The following is a 17,719-nucleotide window of genomic DNA, read 5'->3' as shown; positions in this document are numbered from 1 at the left end:
CACGTGCAATGTAAAATAACATAGATATACATATATGATTTTCAAATTCGAGAGTAAAAATAGTGAAATAGGTACCTTCATTATACTGACACCAGAACCAATGTTCACCAGTAAATAAGGGAAGATGTCAGGATCCACACTTTGGAATTTGTATTCTGGATTTCCATGGCGCTGGAACACAAATGATTCATCTGCCATGTTTTTCAGGAGGAAATTACATCCTTTGATGAGGCAACTGATTTCATTTTCTTTTTCAACCCTATGTCATAAAAATGTAAATAGATGTTTCCAAACAAGAAAAAATGGTGTGATGAGCAAGATATGTAAACAACAAAACAGACAAGAATGAACGTCTACATGCACTCAAGGACACATTATTATTGGCAATTCGAAAATCAGATCAGCGATAAATTTGAAAAGGTGGGGGATATGCATCAATTCTACAGATACAGCGACACACTAATACAGAATAATGTTATCATAAGGCAGTCTTAGAGGAGAAGAGAAAGATGAAGGCTACGTAAGAAAATTGAGGGAATTGATATGAACTACACAACTGTAAATTACAGGACTGGTGTATCAACAAAATTTCTTGAAACATACTTTTCCAGATTCACACTTCCCTGTACTCTAACTTGGCCGTGTCTTTTAACTCGTGCATTATATTAATGTTAACGAATAAATGAATCGTTTCATATAAGTGTGCATTTATGCAAGGCAACTCAAGAGATATTTAGCCAAAATAATTATAGGTGTGTTATCTTTACATACATTTCTATGATAACAACATGCGATAGCCGACGGAGAAAATTTTTCTTAAAACCTCTTAACCACTGGCAAGTGTCAATCATGACAGCAGCTTAAAAATGAATAATTATAGCTGTAGGTGCTTACGTTAGACCAAGCTTGGATCTTATCAGTTCAGAATATTTGTATGTGCCACCACCTGTCCCCTTGATGCTTTTTCCCATCATTGTAGACGGGGACCCAACAAGATTCTGGTTAATGAAGTCCAAACAGTTTTCTATGTATTTTGTTTCAAATTTGATGAAGTGTAGTCGGGCGCCTTCGGATACTTCATACATCTTCTTAGACTGAAATAATGAATGCAAGACATATAGCAAAGTTCCAGTGCTAACTGTAATTCTAAACTTAAATATAACACGCACATCATCTTTGGTATTGTTAAATCCTTCGTCGTACAACGCTCGGCGATGGGAGATAGTTGACCAATAGGCTATTTTCGTCAGAGATATACCTGTAAATAATAAATTAATTAGAAAAATTTACCATTCCACTAATAATTTAGTGATACCTAAAAATAAGTCCGACTTGTCCTTCAATGGAGGTAAGTCGTAAAACAGTAGCAGGCTAATCATCATGCAATAGTTACTCATACTTACCAATGTCTATGGCAAAACCTTTTGCGTTCTTTATATTCCGGAAGACTTCAAGGGTTTCGGGAAGCTTTATACTTTTCGGATGGCTACGCTCCATTTTAGATAAGGGACATCCTTCAAACTACCACGAAGTGAGTGCAGTTTTACCGTAGAAAAGATGCGAGTGATAACGCTATTTTCCTAATGATGTATGGAGTTATTGTTACGTCCGCTCTTCCTCGTGAATCAACATTTGAGATCGTGTAAACATCGGTGAGAGCAAGTGAATTAAGTATTTCAAAACAATGGATCAAATTAAGAAAAATTCCATTAGTTAATATTTTCTTTTTTTCATTGAAATGTTTGTTTCGCAACTTAATCTTCAACAGCAACTGTCATTGTTGCATATCCATCTGAACCTCAGTATCAAGGCTGCATCAACCAGGTAGTCCAGTCCAGTCTACCATACGAGGAATCCCAAAACATACGGCTGACTCGCGGAGTGATAGCAACTAAACAGCTGTTGAGGATGGTTCTTTGCTGTTTGGCCAAATTCTCTCTCCATACTGGTTCGTAATACTAATATAATTAATCTTAAAACATAATTTCCCCACTTAGTACTTGAATTTGTTATGTTAGTTTTCTTATCTGTATTTTATCGTAGAACTATTTCTCGTGAAAGCCAAGATTCATGTCGGGTCTGACATCAGAGGGTTCAGAATGTTTCAGTCGTGTCTCTAGCGTTTTCTTCGAGGGTGAGCAATGGTTAAACATCTGATGACACAATTATGCTGTAAAACTCATATATTGTTTGGGGGAAAATCTCTTTCGTTTATTTGGATCTCCCAGGAAGGTAGAGTATAACTGCATTGGCTGTGAAAAACACTCCCTGGACATGAGAAAGAAATGGTGTAAACCAATGGTGGCTCTTTTGTCTTTTTCACGATATGTAATTATTCGTTCTTAATGCAAAGTTCCGTATTGCTGTATTTGTTACTTTCCGAATCGTGTTGCTCATATTTATTCGTTAATTATTTTATTTCAGCTCTCTTACAGAAATCCAACTCCCATGAGTAAAAGAAATCGATTCTTGTAGTTGAATGGAAGCATTTTGCTTGATAGGTCTACAAATAGATCGCTTCTTGTTTCACATATATCTCGTAATCGTAAGTTTTGTGCGTATTTGGTAGAGTGAAAAGAATTTTAAGTATCTTACGAAAGTGGAGAAGTACTTGGAGTCTTATCGTTCATGTGGATCTACCTTTCTCAGCACTTAACTCTTTTATCTTTTGTGAGGTAGTCGATAAGTAATGACTCACTTGTACCGTTACGTTTATAACTGTTTGCGGGAATTATTGGGATTTCATGATGTATTATTTATCTGAAATTGTGTTATATTTTTCCATGGGAGTAAGTTACATTCATAATCTGAGTGGTTTAATATCTACGGTACTTGATTATTTTTTTTGTTGTTATTAGTTCCGCCACCCGTCAACACTTACTCGTATAACGTAAATATTTCTTGCAGATTATTTCTTTGTTTATTACTAGTCATTCGGTTGCTTATATTTGATATAACTAATGCGTCATTGCCCTCGGTAATTCAATTTCTAGGATAAACTAGTTCAAACGCTGAGAGCCGTCATTACTCTGCAATTATTTTTCTGCTTATTACTGTTTATATGCTGCGTTTTTAGTTAGTCACCGTGATGATAAAGACAATTTATGTAATTTTTGCACAATTCTCTCCATGTTTTCATGTATCGATTTAACACGTCTCTCCTTAATTTTTAATGTCAGCTGCGAAATGACTCTTTGAATATTTAATCTTGTTAATTAGTATATATCTTCTGTTTTTCATTCACAGGCGTATTTTGATTGTGGCATGTTTCACTACATGAAGAGCGTCTATGGCAGACCAACCTAGTTGCGCGTCTGGGGGGTCTAAATCCAATATTGAGCCAGGGGATTTTATTGAAATAGGATCAAGGTATGTAATCAATTGCCCACTGAATCAAAGATTATTCAACTGACATGATTGGTATTTTTGTTGTTGTTGCAGCATTACTTCGTATTATTTCATGTTCCGATTCGTGAGCTTGGACAACATTTTATTGCATTCCATTAAGCCTATAAATTTTGCTTACCTCTTCTGTGCATCCGTCAATTATTTTATTTTATTATCATACTGATGATATTTTCATCATGATTTGAGCATCGTGTAAACCTATCAAATATTGCTAACCGCGATCTCCTTGGAATATTTGCTTATTCATCTTGCCGAGAGGTGAATGCGTACGTTTTTCAAGAATTTTATTTTTCCTTGTTCAGACATTGAGGACTTGTGGTCGTGTAAATGAGTATTAGGAAGCTGGGCCTGTTGAAGGAGGGCCTTGTCTTATTGGTGAACAGGCTGCGTTCACCGGGAAGGAAAGTCTTTGTCGTGACAACACAGTTGAAATGAATGCCCTTTTTTGTGATATTTGTTATTATTTTTCTTATGCTGTTTAGCAGATTTGAGTTTTTATTGGTGCTATCTTGAATCCGCACATACGTCATGAATGCAGTGTAATTAAAACTAAGGAATTATTCTTTTAATGAGATTTCCCTAATCTCCCAGAATTTAATTGTCAATGCGTGCAGTGCATTACGATAATTAAACTGACTTTAGCCTATGCTAGTAAGTTGATAGGTAAACGTGTAGTCTCATTTAAGTTTAAGTTGTGAATGTAATTATGCTGACTCTTCAAGTCTCCCAAGGGAGGTTTTTATGATCACTGGTGCGATGAAGTGTTGGTGGAACCAAATGGAAGTAATTAAAGATATCTGTAGAAAGGAAATATTTTTGTTACTTATTTTTTTATTTCGAACCAAATGCATCATTTTCATCGTCTTCGTGTTAATGACCTGAAAATGTTTCTTTATTTAGAGTAATTGAAATGTTTTGCAGCATATTACCTTGATGTTGTAACTATTTCTCTGCCCTTTTGGTCTTAACCTTGCATTTTTGGTGATGTAATCATTTATAGTGACTGATTAGACCCCTTTGTGTACTTATTTGCTTAAAGAAATTTGAAGATGTTGAGGAAAGGCAAAGTTACCGAAACATCAGATGAATTGGATGAGAATTAGTGGCTGAGGAGACAGGCTGGGTATTTGGACTTGGGTCTGTCTGGGGTCAGTTTTCTTCACGCCTAATAATTGCCCTTTATATGTTATGTGGTGGGCTGATGATAAATTGTTCTCATTCATTTGAGCGAATTTCTTACAAAATGTCAGTTAGTGGTTCATACATTGTTATCCATGAAATTAAATGACATTCTATGTGAAGATAAAACAATTGTTACAAGTAAACTTCTTCTTGGAAGACTTCTTAGGTTTCCAGTCAGGTCCTTGGGTTGAAAATGGTACCAATATTTCAAAGGAGCTCTCTGTCATTGTCTTTAGGTTAATGGGCCATTGCAGTGATACAGGTGGATAAAAGTTATTTACTCTAAATATGTAAATTGTCATGAAAAAAAAATTCGGCTTGAAGAGCATTCAAACCGCGATCTTCAACATCCTGGTCAAGTATGCGGCAAGTTACTTCATTTGAATTTTAGACGAGGCTTACCAAACAAAATTTTTGATGCTCAAGTCCACATCGTGTCTCAAGAGATGATATTCATGCTTATGAAGCCACTGTCTGGAAAATAAACCTGTTGTCTGTATTCAATGACAGTCATTTTCTGAACTTCATTTTTTGGAAAATATCCATTGTTCAAAATGACGTTTTCATTGTTGAATTAAATAGATAAATTTTATCCATGTGTGTGACCGCACTGGCTCTATGCATTACTTGTGAAGGTGCAACCTATGATACCAAAATATTACTTATATTTCAGGGGGTACTATATGATAACTTTTCATTATGGGAAATTAAAATAGTTTTTTGTATTAAGGTTTACTGTATATGTTTAGAATGTAGTTAAATCATTAGGCTGAGCCACCTTACGAAACCTTAATTACAAGGGGAGACCACGTACCTTGCTCCGCCTTTTTCAATGCCATATTTTTTATGGCATTCGGAATGGTGAACACATCTCTGAACTGGTAGTGGTTCCATTGAGTGGGCCTTAGTTTGGCTGTAATTAATTAATTTGCGAGCGGTATTTTTAACAAGCGTTTTATAATCCCAAAATAGTGCCTTCTCTCTAACATGTTGGTTTAGTGGTGTGCGTGTCCAGCTCTCACCTGGGGGGTTCGGGTTTGATACTTAGTCATGGCAGTATATTTTGTAGATTTCATTTTGATCATACGACGACAAGTTTTTCACTAATGTTAATTGCAGCAAGCTTAGGCATGAGAAAAAATTTTTATCATCACAACGGCGTTTAGGTATTTAAAGCAGTGTCAACTTACCCAGTTGGTGGGAAGGTGCTATTTTGGGATTATATAATGCTTGTTAAAAATACCGCTCGGAAATTAATTAATTACAGCCAAACTAAGGCCCATTCAATGGAACCACTATCAGTTCAGAGATATGTTTGCCATTCCGAATGCCATAAAAAATAGGGCATTGGAATAGACGGAGCAAGGTACGTGGTCTCCCCTTGTTAGTGTACAGTTAGTGAGCCTTACCAAAACTATGTACTTTTTATTTTCCTCTGTGATACCATTTTAGCGGTGGGTATGGTTATGTAATTCACCCTAGAATGAAACTAGGATGTATTGGTTTGAAACCAAAAGGTTTTGGAATTAAGACACACTGATGTTTTAAAATGATCAGTAAGAGGGAATTTAGTGGTAATTGGAGACAAAAAAATACTGAGCTTCAGCTTCCACAGTGCAAACTGTTCATTGGCCACTGAAAATTTAGTTCCATTCATGTTGAAGTGCAAAATAAAGAGAAAATAATGAGGATTTATCTTTGAGTAAATTTTTGGTGATTCATGTTATCATTTTAGTATACTCAGAGGAGTACCTGTTATTGGTTTCTGTGGCGTGGTGCACTGCACAAGTTTCAAGAAAGGTTTTGGTGTAGTGAACTGATGATGTATGGTGGTTGAGGAACTGCTCAGTCAGTAATTGATAATTGCTGTGATCACATGAGTATGAATCTGTTTGCTAGTTAGCAGTTCAAAGGCATATGATAAGATTGCACGTATTCTTCTGCTTCTTAAAGTGAAGCCTGAATAACAAGGTTTGGGAAGAGGGAAGGACAGACTTGTATGGATTGATTCATGTCCAAGTTCAGAATACAATATATTAACTAATGAATTACGCAAGGGATTTTAAGGTCTGTTCACTGCTTTGGAAAAGTGATGCCATTACGAAGAAAAATGATCAATCATAAGGAAAGTAAGGGTATTAGCAATTATGATTCAATATGTGAAGCAATGAAAATCTTGTGTAATGCATTACAATTTTTTTTCACAAAATGGTCTCAGGGTATTGAGTTTGAGGTGAACGTAGACGCATACAAAAGTTTTCATAGAAATCTGAGACCCTAAGGACAAGCATTTGTTGCTTTAAGGTGAAATAACACAATAGTCTTACTGGATGCTGTTGATGAAAATGAATCCCACTTATAAATATGTTACTGGTGCCACAGAAATGTCAAGTAATATTTTTATAGTTTTGCCCCATTCCTAAGTCTTATTACTGTGTAGAGATGTTACCAATGGTGAAAATAGTTCAAAGATGAAATGGAATTACGATGTTAGAGTGATTATGAAAATGTTACCCAAAAAAGAAAAATGCTCTGGAAGATAAAGTTCAGAATTTAGATTAGGAAGTTAGAAATCTGGCCTGAAGATCAACCAGAAGAGGAAGACAACTTTCCCACTAAGAAATATTCATAAGTAAAATATGTATGTATGTGCCTATCACTCAGCAGAGGGTCTTTGTATTAATTAAAGGGCTATTAGGTAAATCCTTCTTAAGGTATCACACTGCCAGAGATATTAAACAATTACTTCAAGCCACGCCTTGTTTCAAATGATTCTCATATTGTGCATATGTTATGAAAAGTTTTTTTATGATTGCTGCAAGGCAAATTCAATGGTTTTTTCATAAATCTGAATTTTTTTCTTAGAAATTGCTTGGATTGTGGTAGAGTTGTAAAATGTGTTGAAATTCCTTGCATTCAGTTGCATCCTTGCAAAGTTGTCATAAAGACATTTCCAATGTGCATAAATTGTTATAAATAAATTTTTTTAAATTGTTATGTTTGGTAAAATTGGAAATGCCCAGCTCCTTACTTTCTCAGGTTTAACGTGGAATTAAAATATTGCATGGAATTTGGTCAGGAAGTTTAAACATACCTACCACTTTTGTAAGAAAATAGTGTAAATCAGATAAAATGTAATCCAATACTACAATAGCTATAGATTCAGATGCTCAACTGGTGCTGGAGACGTAGCTTAACACAATGCTGTCATGTGTACAACAACATGGATAATGAAGATGGGTAATCCATTTTTTAGTTGATTGAATGTCATCAGTCAGCATGTCAATATACAGTAGACTCTCGTTATTACGAAATTCACGGGATCGAACAACCGGAGGTTTCTAACAAAGAAGTTCGTATGAACGTTTCTTTTAGGAATCGTGAGTTCATAGAGCTGTGCAAGGCATCGAGAAGTGCGGTTATCCTGCAAAATGCAATGCTCCATTACAATTGTGTGTGAACTCATTATTTTGATGAACTGATCTAGCTAGGTTTGTGATGCAGCCGTAGCCAAAAATAAATCACTGTCCTTGGGAAGGAAGAACGGGTGAAATATTGAAAAGTTCCTGACTTCATCTCAGATTAAAGGATACTTTGTTCAGATTATGCCCAAAGTGCCAGTTCCTTTACGACCCACCGCGACGCATCGGCCAACTCAAAAGGCACCAAATTTGAAATTTTGAGCACCCTTAAATTTTTTGAAAACTTGTATATTTAAAGTTCTTAAATAGAATGTGCGTAGGCAATGGACTAATTGTACGTCCAATTTACGAGCTGTAATGAGTGGGTCATAATGATTCCACTGGCATGAAGCTTATTAAATGATGTTGCGTGCATACTTAAGTATCTCCTACTGAAGAATATAACCATAATTGACGCTGATGTGCACTGTGCACGAGGAGAACTTAAATGTTGCGCAATGATTATAATGTAGCATAGTGTCTATCCACCTAAATGCTGTTCCTTATTTGTGGAATTTGGTAATAAAGTTGTTTTTGTAGCTGGCGGAACCAGGACTAAGGTTGTAATTTTGTAAGATTGAAAATTTGGTAATAACATTTCTTTTACCATGGATTGGGTAGGCAGTTTCATCGGGACCAATGATCTGCTACGTAATAACGAGAGCATTGTAATAAGGTTGTTGGTGATAACGAGAGTCTACTGTATCAGTTTCAAGGTATTCCCATCTATTACCTGCCCTGGCAATGGTTTGTTAATTTATACCTACACTTTTGTTGTACCATGTGGGTCATTTATTTCATGTAGTTCAAAGTTCCTTTCCTTGGATTTTTCATTTACCTTATTGGTTTAATAAAAAAAAATTGTGTTATATCTTGCTATCCTGTTTTCTCATGAGGCAGTTGTGGTTAATTTCGTAAAACTGTGGCCAATTACTCCACAGTCATGGCCTTTAGCCTTTTGGAATAGTCAGTGTTTTGTTCGTAATTACAGCATGTTAGTAGTTACTCTGGTTAGGCGGAAGATCTTTATTGACTTTTAGTAATTTATAAGAAGTATGATTATGCCTCCATATGTAAAGCATACAGCCAAGTGGGGGAAATTATTTTTTTCAGGAGTCATTTTTACAAAATGCCATCATCATGAATGCAATTATTTTTTTGTTACTCTATGGCAATTATATTTTTTAAACATTGTTTTATTGATGGTGAGATGAATAATATATCTCGGGAAGTCCCGAGCTAGTCAGGAGCTGATTTGGAAGTAATGCAGTTTAGGCAATAAGGTTGTGAGAGTTTAGGAAGTAAGGTAGTGATAGTTGTCATTATCATGTGGAATATTAGTTTTTCATTTGACCCCACGTATGGCTTGGTGCTTATTATCTATGAAAGGAATAAAATGTTCGTGTCCATTTGAGACTTGAAAGTATTGATTTGTTTGTCCAGTGATGTTTTTAAAAAGTCTGCTGGTGATATTGCTGATACTTCAAGATTTTTATTGTTTATATTGTTATGCATTTCTGTGGGAGTGACATCTTAAATAGTGTTATGCAGTCTTTAAGTTAAAACTGGCAACTGGAGAAGCTGTGTGCAATGTTTTGTGAATCACTTTCCTACTAAGTGTGATGAATTGATGCTATACCTCTTTCATCAGGTCTGCATTTTGATGATATTTCTATAAACACCTGGCCATTTAAAGAGATCATAAAATTAAATAAGTTTGATCGCTTATTTAAAGTGAAAGCTGTTTGGGTATAAGCCACAGATGGTTAATCTGATGCAGAATTTCAGGATTGGAGGGTTTTTGATTGCGAGTTGTCCTTAGATGTTTCCCAGCATTACCATTGGTAAAATGATCCATAGTGTATTTTTACATATTTCAGTATGTATTGCGAGGATATTAAATTTGATTGAACATTTTTGTATTGCATTTTGTAGGGGATAACTTTACTTGGAAAAGGTCTTGTTATGGACTATTGCATTTAAGCATTTGCGGCTGTATGTGACTACCATTGTTATTTTGGTAGAAAATCTTTTTCACTCATTCCACATTTATTTATGTATAATGGCCATCTATAATAGTTCCTGTGACTTGTACAAAATTGAATATATGTTTAGAAGGCCAATTATTAAGCATTTCTTCATAACATTTCTCCATTTTCGGTGTATTTTCTGCCAATTTTGGAATAAATCGATATTGAATTCTTATTTCATTCCATAGGCTGTCTTGGTACTACTTTTTTGGGTTACTATATCTGAGTTTCTGTGAGCCAATAATAATAATATATACTGCAGACTCCCGATTTTCCAGCTGCTATTTATCCGTGTTGCGGCTTACATGTGCACGAGTTTTACACTTATTCAATGTTTTCTGCGATCTTTAAAAAAATTTAAAATGATGCAAAAGCACCAGGATGTTAGCATTTTAATGCTAGACTACACCGGACTTATTATTTCTATTAGAATCACCTTCATAAAATGGAATTATAGTGAAACCTAACATCATAATGGAGGGGACCAAAATTTGGGCAATTTGATGTATGGAGGTTCACTATCGAGAGGTTTTAGTGATAGGCTCCATTTTTTCATATCCTTTGGAAATGAAAGGCACTACTGTCTTTTAAACCATTATATTTATTGCTAGGCATGCTCTCATATCAAACAAAATGGCCACAACAAATGATTAACGTGAAAATTACAGCATACTAACTAGGCATATTAAAGGTGTATTAGAAAAAAAAATAAGCGTGAAACATTTATTGCTGAAAATATCATTCCATGTACATAATCGCGGCTGGTCTCTACTTGTCTTGGTATGATTAGTGGAGGTAGTTAGGCTGTCTCGGGGGTGTCTCCTTGGTATGATAAGTGGAGGTTTTACGATGTAAATAGGTTCACTACAAAGAGGTTTGTCTATAAATTTACGTGTAAATCTGTAGGGGTGGTATGAAGTGTGGAGGTTTATGATGTAAAGAGGTTCACTACATAGAGGTTTTACTGTATTTTAATTACTTGTGGACTAGGAATGCATCAAGTCTACTTGGACGTCTGCTCTAGCAGTGCTGATGACGATCAGGAGCAGGAAAAAAACTCTTGATTAATTTTTAATGATTCTTCAATGTTTAACCAATCTTTATTTAGGAACAATGTTATTTACGATCTTTAATTGGATATTTATTATCACTAATTCACAATTATTGCCATGGTCTCCCGTGCAGTTGAATATGGCCCACGGGAACCGGAGATTTCGTTGCACTCGTGCATGTTTACACTGCAACAAGTCGAGGTCAAACTGAAGAGCAAGGGAATAGTATAAGTGAAGGCAGCAAGGGAGGTGGAAGTAGAGATAGCATTAGTTATAGTCGGGCACTCACCTGCATAGACAATTTTCCATAAATCCTGGTATCCTATAAACGCCGCTGCGCGATGGCATGATTGTGCTCCTGCTGCCTTCGTGGGAGTTCCGTGTTACTGTTTTCCAAGCATCGCATTGTGCGATCGTGCTCAGTGATCACGGATCTGCATCCTGCAGCAGTTACATACCGGACAACGTGTGCGAGACGCGACTGTGTGGCGTGGTGCCTGACAGTGTAGTTTCCGACATCGCACCGTGGTTTTGAAGTATTCCTGGAATCCATTTTTCTAAATCCGTAGTCTTGCAGCTACGGAAGCATGGTTTTCGGAAACCAGGTATGACACGGAGCAGTAGGAATGCGAGTATAATCAAATTTATGCCTCTTAAAAAGATTGCGGTCTGGAAAAGAAAGCTCTTAATGATTCCGGAAAGCAATCTAAAATAAAAGACGATGTGCATAAATAATATTTAATCATTTGATTTATATGAATTATGAAAAGTAAATGATATTGACGCGAAAGTTTGGATTATTTGTGTTTTCCAATTATTTGTGCTGCCTCTCCCCATCATTAGTCTGGATAATCGGGAGTATGCTGTATATGATAGGGAAGGTAATTTTTTTGTGGCAGATTTTCATCTTCCCCTTTTCATATTATTCCATTCTAGTTCTTCATGTCCATTTTAGAGTCACAACTAAACTGATTTTGCATGCTTTTCCCCCGATTCACTCATTTGAGTACAGTCAGACCATCTATTCCTCTGTTCTTGTTTATTTCATCTTAATGCTCGATTTTCTTGTTGAACCTACTAATACATTTCACAAATACTACACCAAACAAGTAGCTTTGTTTGCAGTATTGCACATGGGTGAAAAGCTATTAATGTTGTGACTGGTAGCATAACTGACCAGAAATTGCAAGAAAAGGGTGAACCAAATGATTTTATTGTTGTGAATTAACTCTTTGTGCCTTTAGATTTTGTCTTTCTTTTTGTCAGTTGTTATGAATTCATCTGTCTGCCTTCAACTTCTTCATGTATCTCCCTATTTATTCTTATCGTTTTACCTTTCAAGTCTACCTTGGCTTTAGTGAAATGTGTAGTGGAATGAGAAGTTTTATTTGTTTTTCGTGGTATGATTAATAATGGCGGAGCATCAATGGAAGCTCTAGTTCTAAAACAATAATCAGTAGCATATTGATAGAGCCACAGGGCTCAGCTGTGATTCCATTTCCCCGATGGAATCCATCAAATGTTTAGTATTTCCTTACTCTGGATATCATGCTAGGGTAATATTCAGTGGATTGTCATTTCAATTCTCAGAAATTATAGCTGAAATCGGCACCAGTTATGGTATTTAGTTGGTGTGGATATGATAATTTTAATTTGCATGATTCACTTAATTTGTACTGAAATTTTCTTAATCCAGTATGTCAAGGGGAGTCAGTGTACCTCACGCCTTTTGAAGTCAAGAGTGAATGCTGAATTGTTGTGTTCAAAACACTTTCAGACTTACAGATGATGATGATGCATCGAAATGTGTCAACTTCTAGGATGTGAAGTTAGGTTACTACCAGGGAAAACTAAGTATTCTTGAGAGTGGTTGCCAGAAAATTATGTTAATCAAATGGGTTTTTCATGGATTTATTTGTATTATTGATTTTGAAGACTAAAGAGACCATTATTTTCTGTTTTTCTATCTGTAGCCTACTTCTCATTTTATTTGTGGTGAAAAATGTACAACAATAACCCTTTCGCTAATACTTTGATGATGTCTCTGACTCCTTCTGAGTAGGTAACTGCTTTCCATCTACTCCTCTCCTCATTGATTCTGTCTTCTGTGATTTTCAGTTGTTTTATACTTTTGTAAGTGAATCATTCAGGCAATTAATAGTTCTCCCTGAAAGAGTCGATAAAATAGTACTTGAATGACGTCACCAAATTAAGAAAAGTGGGCGGCAACGTTCACCTTGTTTACTTAAAAATAGTGAGGGAATGGCTGAATTGGGAAGATCTTTTCGCCTTTACCTATCTTCCTCTTCCACCTATCAAATACTTTCAGTGAATTGCGATTTCAAGGGTGAGTGAATGACTCCATCGTGACAAATAACATATGGATTTGAACTTGAGGTCTGCATCCATAATTTTCACATGCCATGGAAAAATTTTAGAAGGTTGTAGATTTTTAAGGCTGATCCCTTAGTTCTCAACATATACTTTGCCACTGGAATACCTGAGATGATATCAAGATAGATATGCCTTCACATATCCCTGGCATATTTATCCTCTTTTGTTGAATCCCAAACCAGTGATAAGATAGGTCTATTTAATAGTTCCCATAAAAAATTGCTTTGGATCTGGATCTTTTATCTGATGAGTTTCAAATATTGTGTTATAGGACGCCGAAAGGCGGTGGACGTTCCTGGAGAAGGCGCCGCCTATCGGTGGTGACCACACCAAATGTTTTAAGGGTATTGATTTTTGCATATAATGTTAAGTACTTACTCTTAAAAATCCATTGCTTTCATTTTCATGCGAGATGTCATCATATTTCACTCATAAAACACACTCCAAATTATATCAACTGGTTCATTTTTATGTATGTATTTGCAAAAGCTTATCATTCTACAGAGTAGATTTTCAACTCCCAGAATTCTGTTAGTCTTGCCCCTGTGCCTAAATAGCCTCTTCCCTACTTTCTTTTCTTCCTTTACACTGGCAGTTCTTTATCATGTTATTTAATAAAAATAATAATTTGATACAATGAGTAATGCGAAACACGTTTTTCCATTCTTCGTTTCTCAAGATTTAGTCTGCGATATCCAAGCTCCATGTACTTCAGTTTTACAGCCTGAATGTAATCTTCTTATCTATTTCAGTATGAAATTGCAATATATTGCATCCATTCTATGTACAATGTCGGAAAATAATGAAAGTGGTGTATAGATATGGCAGCAAAACCTAAAGGTTCTTATTTCGCCACGTGATTTAGTCCTACCAATATCCCCATGGTAGATCATCATTTTCAAAAAGTAATGTTATATCTCAGTGCAATAACATGGCAGTCAATCATTATTACTGGAAATTAATTTTAGCATTCGCCCATTCATTGTTTTTTAAGACCTTAAGTTGCTCCTCAAATTCCAGATGTATGCAGAAAAAAATATCTTTGGGTGTGATTTCATGCTACAAGGTATGCTATGTCGAGGTTACGCTGCAAATGTTAGGTATGTCAGGTTTAAACTCAAGTTATATTGTAGAGAGGAAATTGTTTTAGCTCTTCAAAACAATAAAATCTGTGCCAATTATTGGCAGCTATTGTTAAGGTGTAGCTATTAATTTATACATGCATTGTCTTTGCTTAGATCTTTCAATTTCTGCATATGAGCATCATTTACTTATTGTTATAAAGGATGCCTGGTTATGAGTTAAGTATTGGCTGGCATAAATGCAGTCTTCACTTATATAAATTTTGTACTTACTTCAGGAATATTTCAGGTGGGCTTGATAATGATAGTTAATTTAAACTTCATTTCCTGGTCCATCTGTCTTCGTGTAAAAATTCATAGGAATTTGATCCCCTTCAAAGATAGCTAAAGAATGAGAGACTAGTTTCAGTGCCCAAGTAAGGAAAATGAAGATATCTATTCCTAACAAGTGAAGTATTTCTCTGCAGTTAAAATGAATTCCCCATGACTATTAATAGTGATGACTTGAATAATATTTTTGGTCATTATTGTGCTCTACACCATACTCAAATTTAAGATTTTACTGACAGATTGAACTATGGACAATGTTTAAGGCTAGGTATACTTGCCTTAATGCTTGTGATATATATTGGAAAAAATGTTGTGTTGGTGGCAAGGGGCCTAAATATGGTGGTTCAGTATGTTAGAGTAAAGTTATGTGTAAAGATAAATGTATAACAAGGAAACTTGGTTTGAATGGGATCTTTTATCTATGGTATAGTGTAAATTGCCCACTTCCTTGTATAAACCTGTAGCATCACTGATGTAGTTTTAATTATGATAGCATTCCTGCTGTAACCTTTATAAGCCTCAAATCAAGTGACAGTGTCTCTATTTCATTGTGTTCTCCACTTCGTTAAAATGCTACTATTGCGCACCTGATGCTTGGATTGGTGTGTGGTATCCCAAGTGATTGAATAAAGCAGTGGGAAAGAGGATGTGATGTACAATGCAGGCCACATTATTTTTGGCTGTTCTTGTTTTCTGGCCGTTATTCAAAACTAGGTGGTTGATCAGCAAATTGAAAATGTTGTCTTGTGATGATTATGAGGTTAATTTGAAGATGGGTATTTTGTAATGTGTAAATGTAATTTTATTATGCCCTCCCTCTTTTTTATGTGCACCATATTATTGTTATTGTTGTTTTGAGGATGGTTAGTAGTGAGAAAATTCTTGAAAAAATCAATGAAAACCTTAAAAAATACATATTGTATCTTTCGATGATAAGATGCATCATTTTGCTGCACTGGACTTAGGTGTTTTTTGTTATTCTCTATACTTTTTTTTATAGAGATTTTTTTATGTTTTGGGGAAGGGTCAAGAATTTTTACTCGTAAATTGTTCCTGTTAGGCATTGTCCAATTTGAGTAAGAAAGCTTTTTTAAATTTCTTCGTTGTGACCAACACTTAATCCTGAACTAGTGATCATTATTCTCCGCAAAGTTTGTTTTAGACATATGGTCTGTATGCCAAAATTTGGTTTCTTGTAGGCCAAGGTCTTCACTAGTAGCTGGGAAGAAACGGCGAATCAGTGGCTATTCTGGGAAACGTGGTAGGTCAGGGAGTAAGAAGAGAGGACGGCTGAGTTCTTTATCTAGAACTGGGGAGGAGTTGGTTGGGCGGTCATCCCCATCGGGTGGGGAATCACCTGGTGAGGAGCTGTGCTCAGAATCAGGTTCTGCCGAACAGTCAGGTTCGCTGGCGTCCCAGCGAGGTGGAGGGGTCCCCGGGCGTGCTTCGTCGACCCAACCAGAGGGTGGCGGGGGCCGGGGTAGAGGCCGAGGGAGGGGAAGGGTGTCTACTGCCTCCTCCTTGGCTTCTGGTGCTTCCTCTGTCACCCGGGAATCGGCAAACGCCGAAGCAACGTTGAGCTGTGGAAGTTCATCATCAGAAAAATCTACAGGAGAGGTGCGAGCTGTTGGCACTGGTCGCCACCCTACCCATTGGCAGGTTAGTAGAATTTAGTTTACTCTTTACATCTTTATTTTCTTACAAGTTATTGTTCTTATCAGTTGACTTTAGTTACCCTTTAACAGCTTATTACTGTTAATACAGTTTCCATTATTAAAGGAAATATATAAATTATGATCAATTGCTGATAATTTAAAGAGATTTCATTATTTTTAGAGTGAATTTCATTAATTTTTAATAGAAATAATACTAGTTAGGTGGTGGATTTAGGACATTGTGTTCATTATTAGGTTGGAAAAATGTGAATTAATTTTGGCGATGATATCCCATTTGGTTAACCCTTTCGAGACCGCGGAGTTTTCGTCTTAGCTTGACTGCTGTACCGCTCCCCAAGAGAGACTTCTTTCTCGTGGTATGGAGCACTTTTGGAGGGCATTCGTTAAGAAGGGTCTCGCTGAACCTTTTTCGACCCCTCCACGGTGGGACTCCGTATTATCTCGGACTCCAAGAGTAGTTGTGCTCCCTCCTTTCCGGGTTTACGACCATACCTGCGGCATTGGTTCGCGGTCAACTTATGTATTGCTTATATGTATTTAGCAAATGGATAATTGTTGCTTGCACGTAAATTACAGACATTGAATATAATTCCTCATTTTTATCTGAGCATTGTCAAATTTTAAACGAAGTTCTAAGGCCATTATCAAAGAATTTAACGCAGCAACAATTTCCATGTTGATGTTTATACATAACTCGAGATATAAGTTAATATTTGTCGTAGAATTTCGTTAAAAAATTGTAAACGCTGCTCAAAAGACAAACAATTCAATTCTTAGTTTATATTTCTTGAGAAATGAACAAATATTTATTTCGAAAATTGACTCTATAAACAATTGTATGACCGCTGTCCCTTACCGCTGAGAGAGGTTGTAAAAGACGAAGGGTCCGGGTACCTGCTCCCGGATTCGGGTACCTGCTCCCGGATTCGGAGGGTTAATCCTAAACCCCGAAGCATTGGGTCCCGAGACAAAGGCGACCTAAACCCACGACTGTCCTGAAAGGGGGAGAGCTCGAAAACGTATATATACGGGTTTCGTTTTCTTGACCGGGAAAATCTCACACGTATATATACGCCCGTGGTCTCCCGGGTCAGGAAACGTCCA

At 36.3% G+C, this 17,719-nt stretch overlaps 2 protein-coding genes across 12 annotated transcripts in view; one reads left to right on the top strand and one right to left on the bottom strand.

Annotated features, from left to right (window-relative positions):
* Positions 1-1,844, bottom strand: part of LOC124161082 (4'-phosphopantetheine phosphatase) — a 32,445-nt gene extending 30,601 nt beyond the window's left edge. The window contains exons 1-4 of the mRNA XM_046537266.1: positions 1,404-1,844; positions 1,170-1,258; positions 895-1,094; positions 76-259 (exon numbers count right to left, since the gene is read on the bottom strand). Coding sequence (XP_046393222.1) covers positions 76-259; positions 895-1,094; positions 1,170-1,258; positions 1,404-1,497 — 567 coding nt within the window. The 5' untranslated portion in view covers positions 1,498-1,844. The remainder of the gene's footprint in view (positions 1-75; positions 260-894; positions 1,095-1,169; positions 1,259-1,403) is intronic.
* An 18-nt stretch (positions 1,845-1,862) lies between these two features.
* LOC124161080 (E3 ubiquitin-protein ligase TRIP12) overlaps positions 1,863-17,719 on the top strand; it is an 86,095-nt gene continuing 70,238 nt past the window's right edge. For 4 of the 11 annotated variants that reach the window (XM_046537265.1, XM_046537258.1, XM_046537262.1 and 1 more), the window contains exons 1-3: positions 2,052-2,232; positions 3,247-3,369; positions 16,139-16,598. In XM_046537265.1, the coding sequence (XP_046393221.1) occupies positions 3,290-3,369; positions 16,139-16,598 (540 nt within the window). In that variant the 5' untranslated portion in view covers positions 2,052-2,232; positions 3,247-3,289. Of the gene's footprint in view, positions 1,949-2,048; positions 2,233-2,769; positions 2,790-3,246; positions 3,370-16,138; positions 16,599-17,719 lie in introns of those variants that run through there. The other 7 variants (XM_046537261.1, XM_046537259.1, XM_046537260.1 and 4 more) reach the window with 5 other exon arrangements.

The sequence above is a fragment of the Ischnura elegans genome, chromosome 6, assembly GCF_921293095.1.
Source record: "Ischnura elegans chromosome 6, ioIscEleg1.1, whole genome shotgun sequence".
NCBI lineage: Eukaryota > Metazoa > Arthropoda > Insecta > Odonata > Coenagrionidae > Ischnura > Ischnura elegans.
This window is presented reverse-complemented; position numbering and strand designations above follow the sequence as displayed.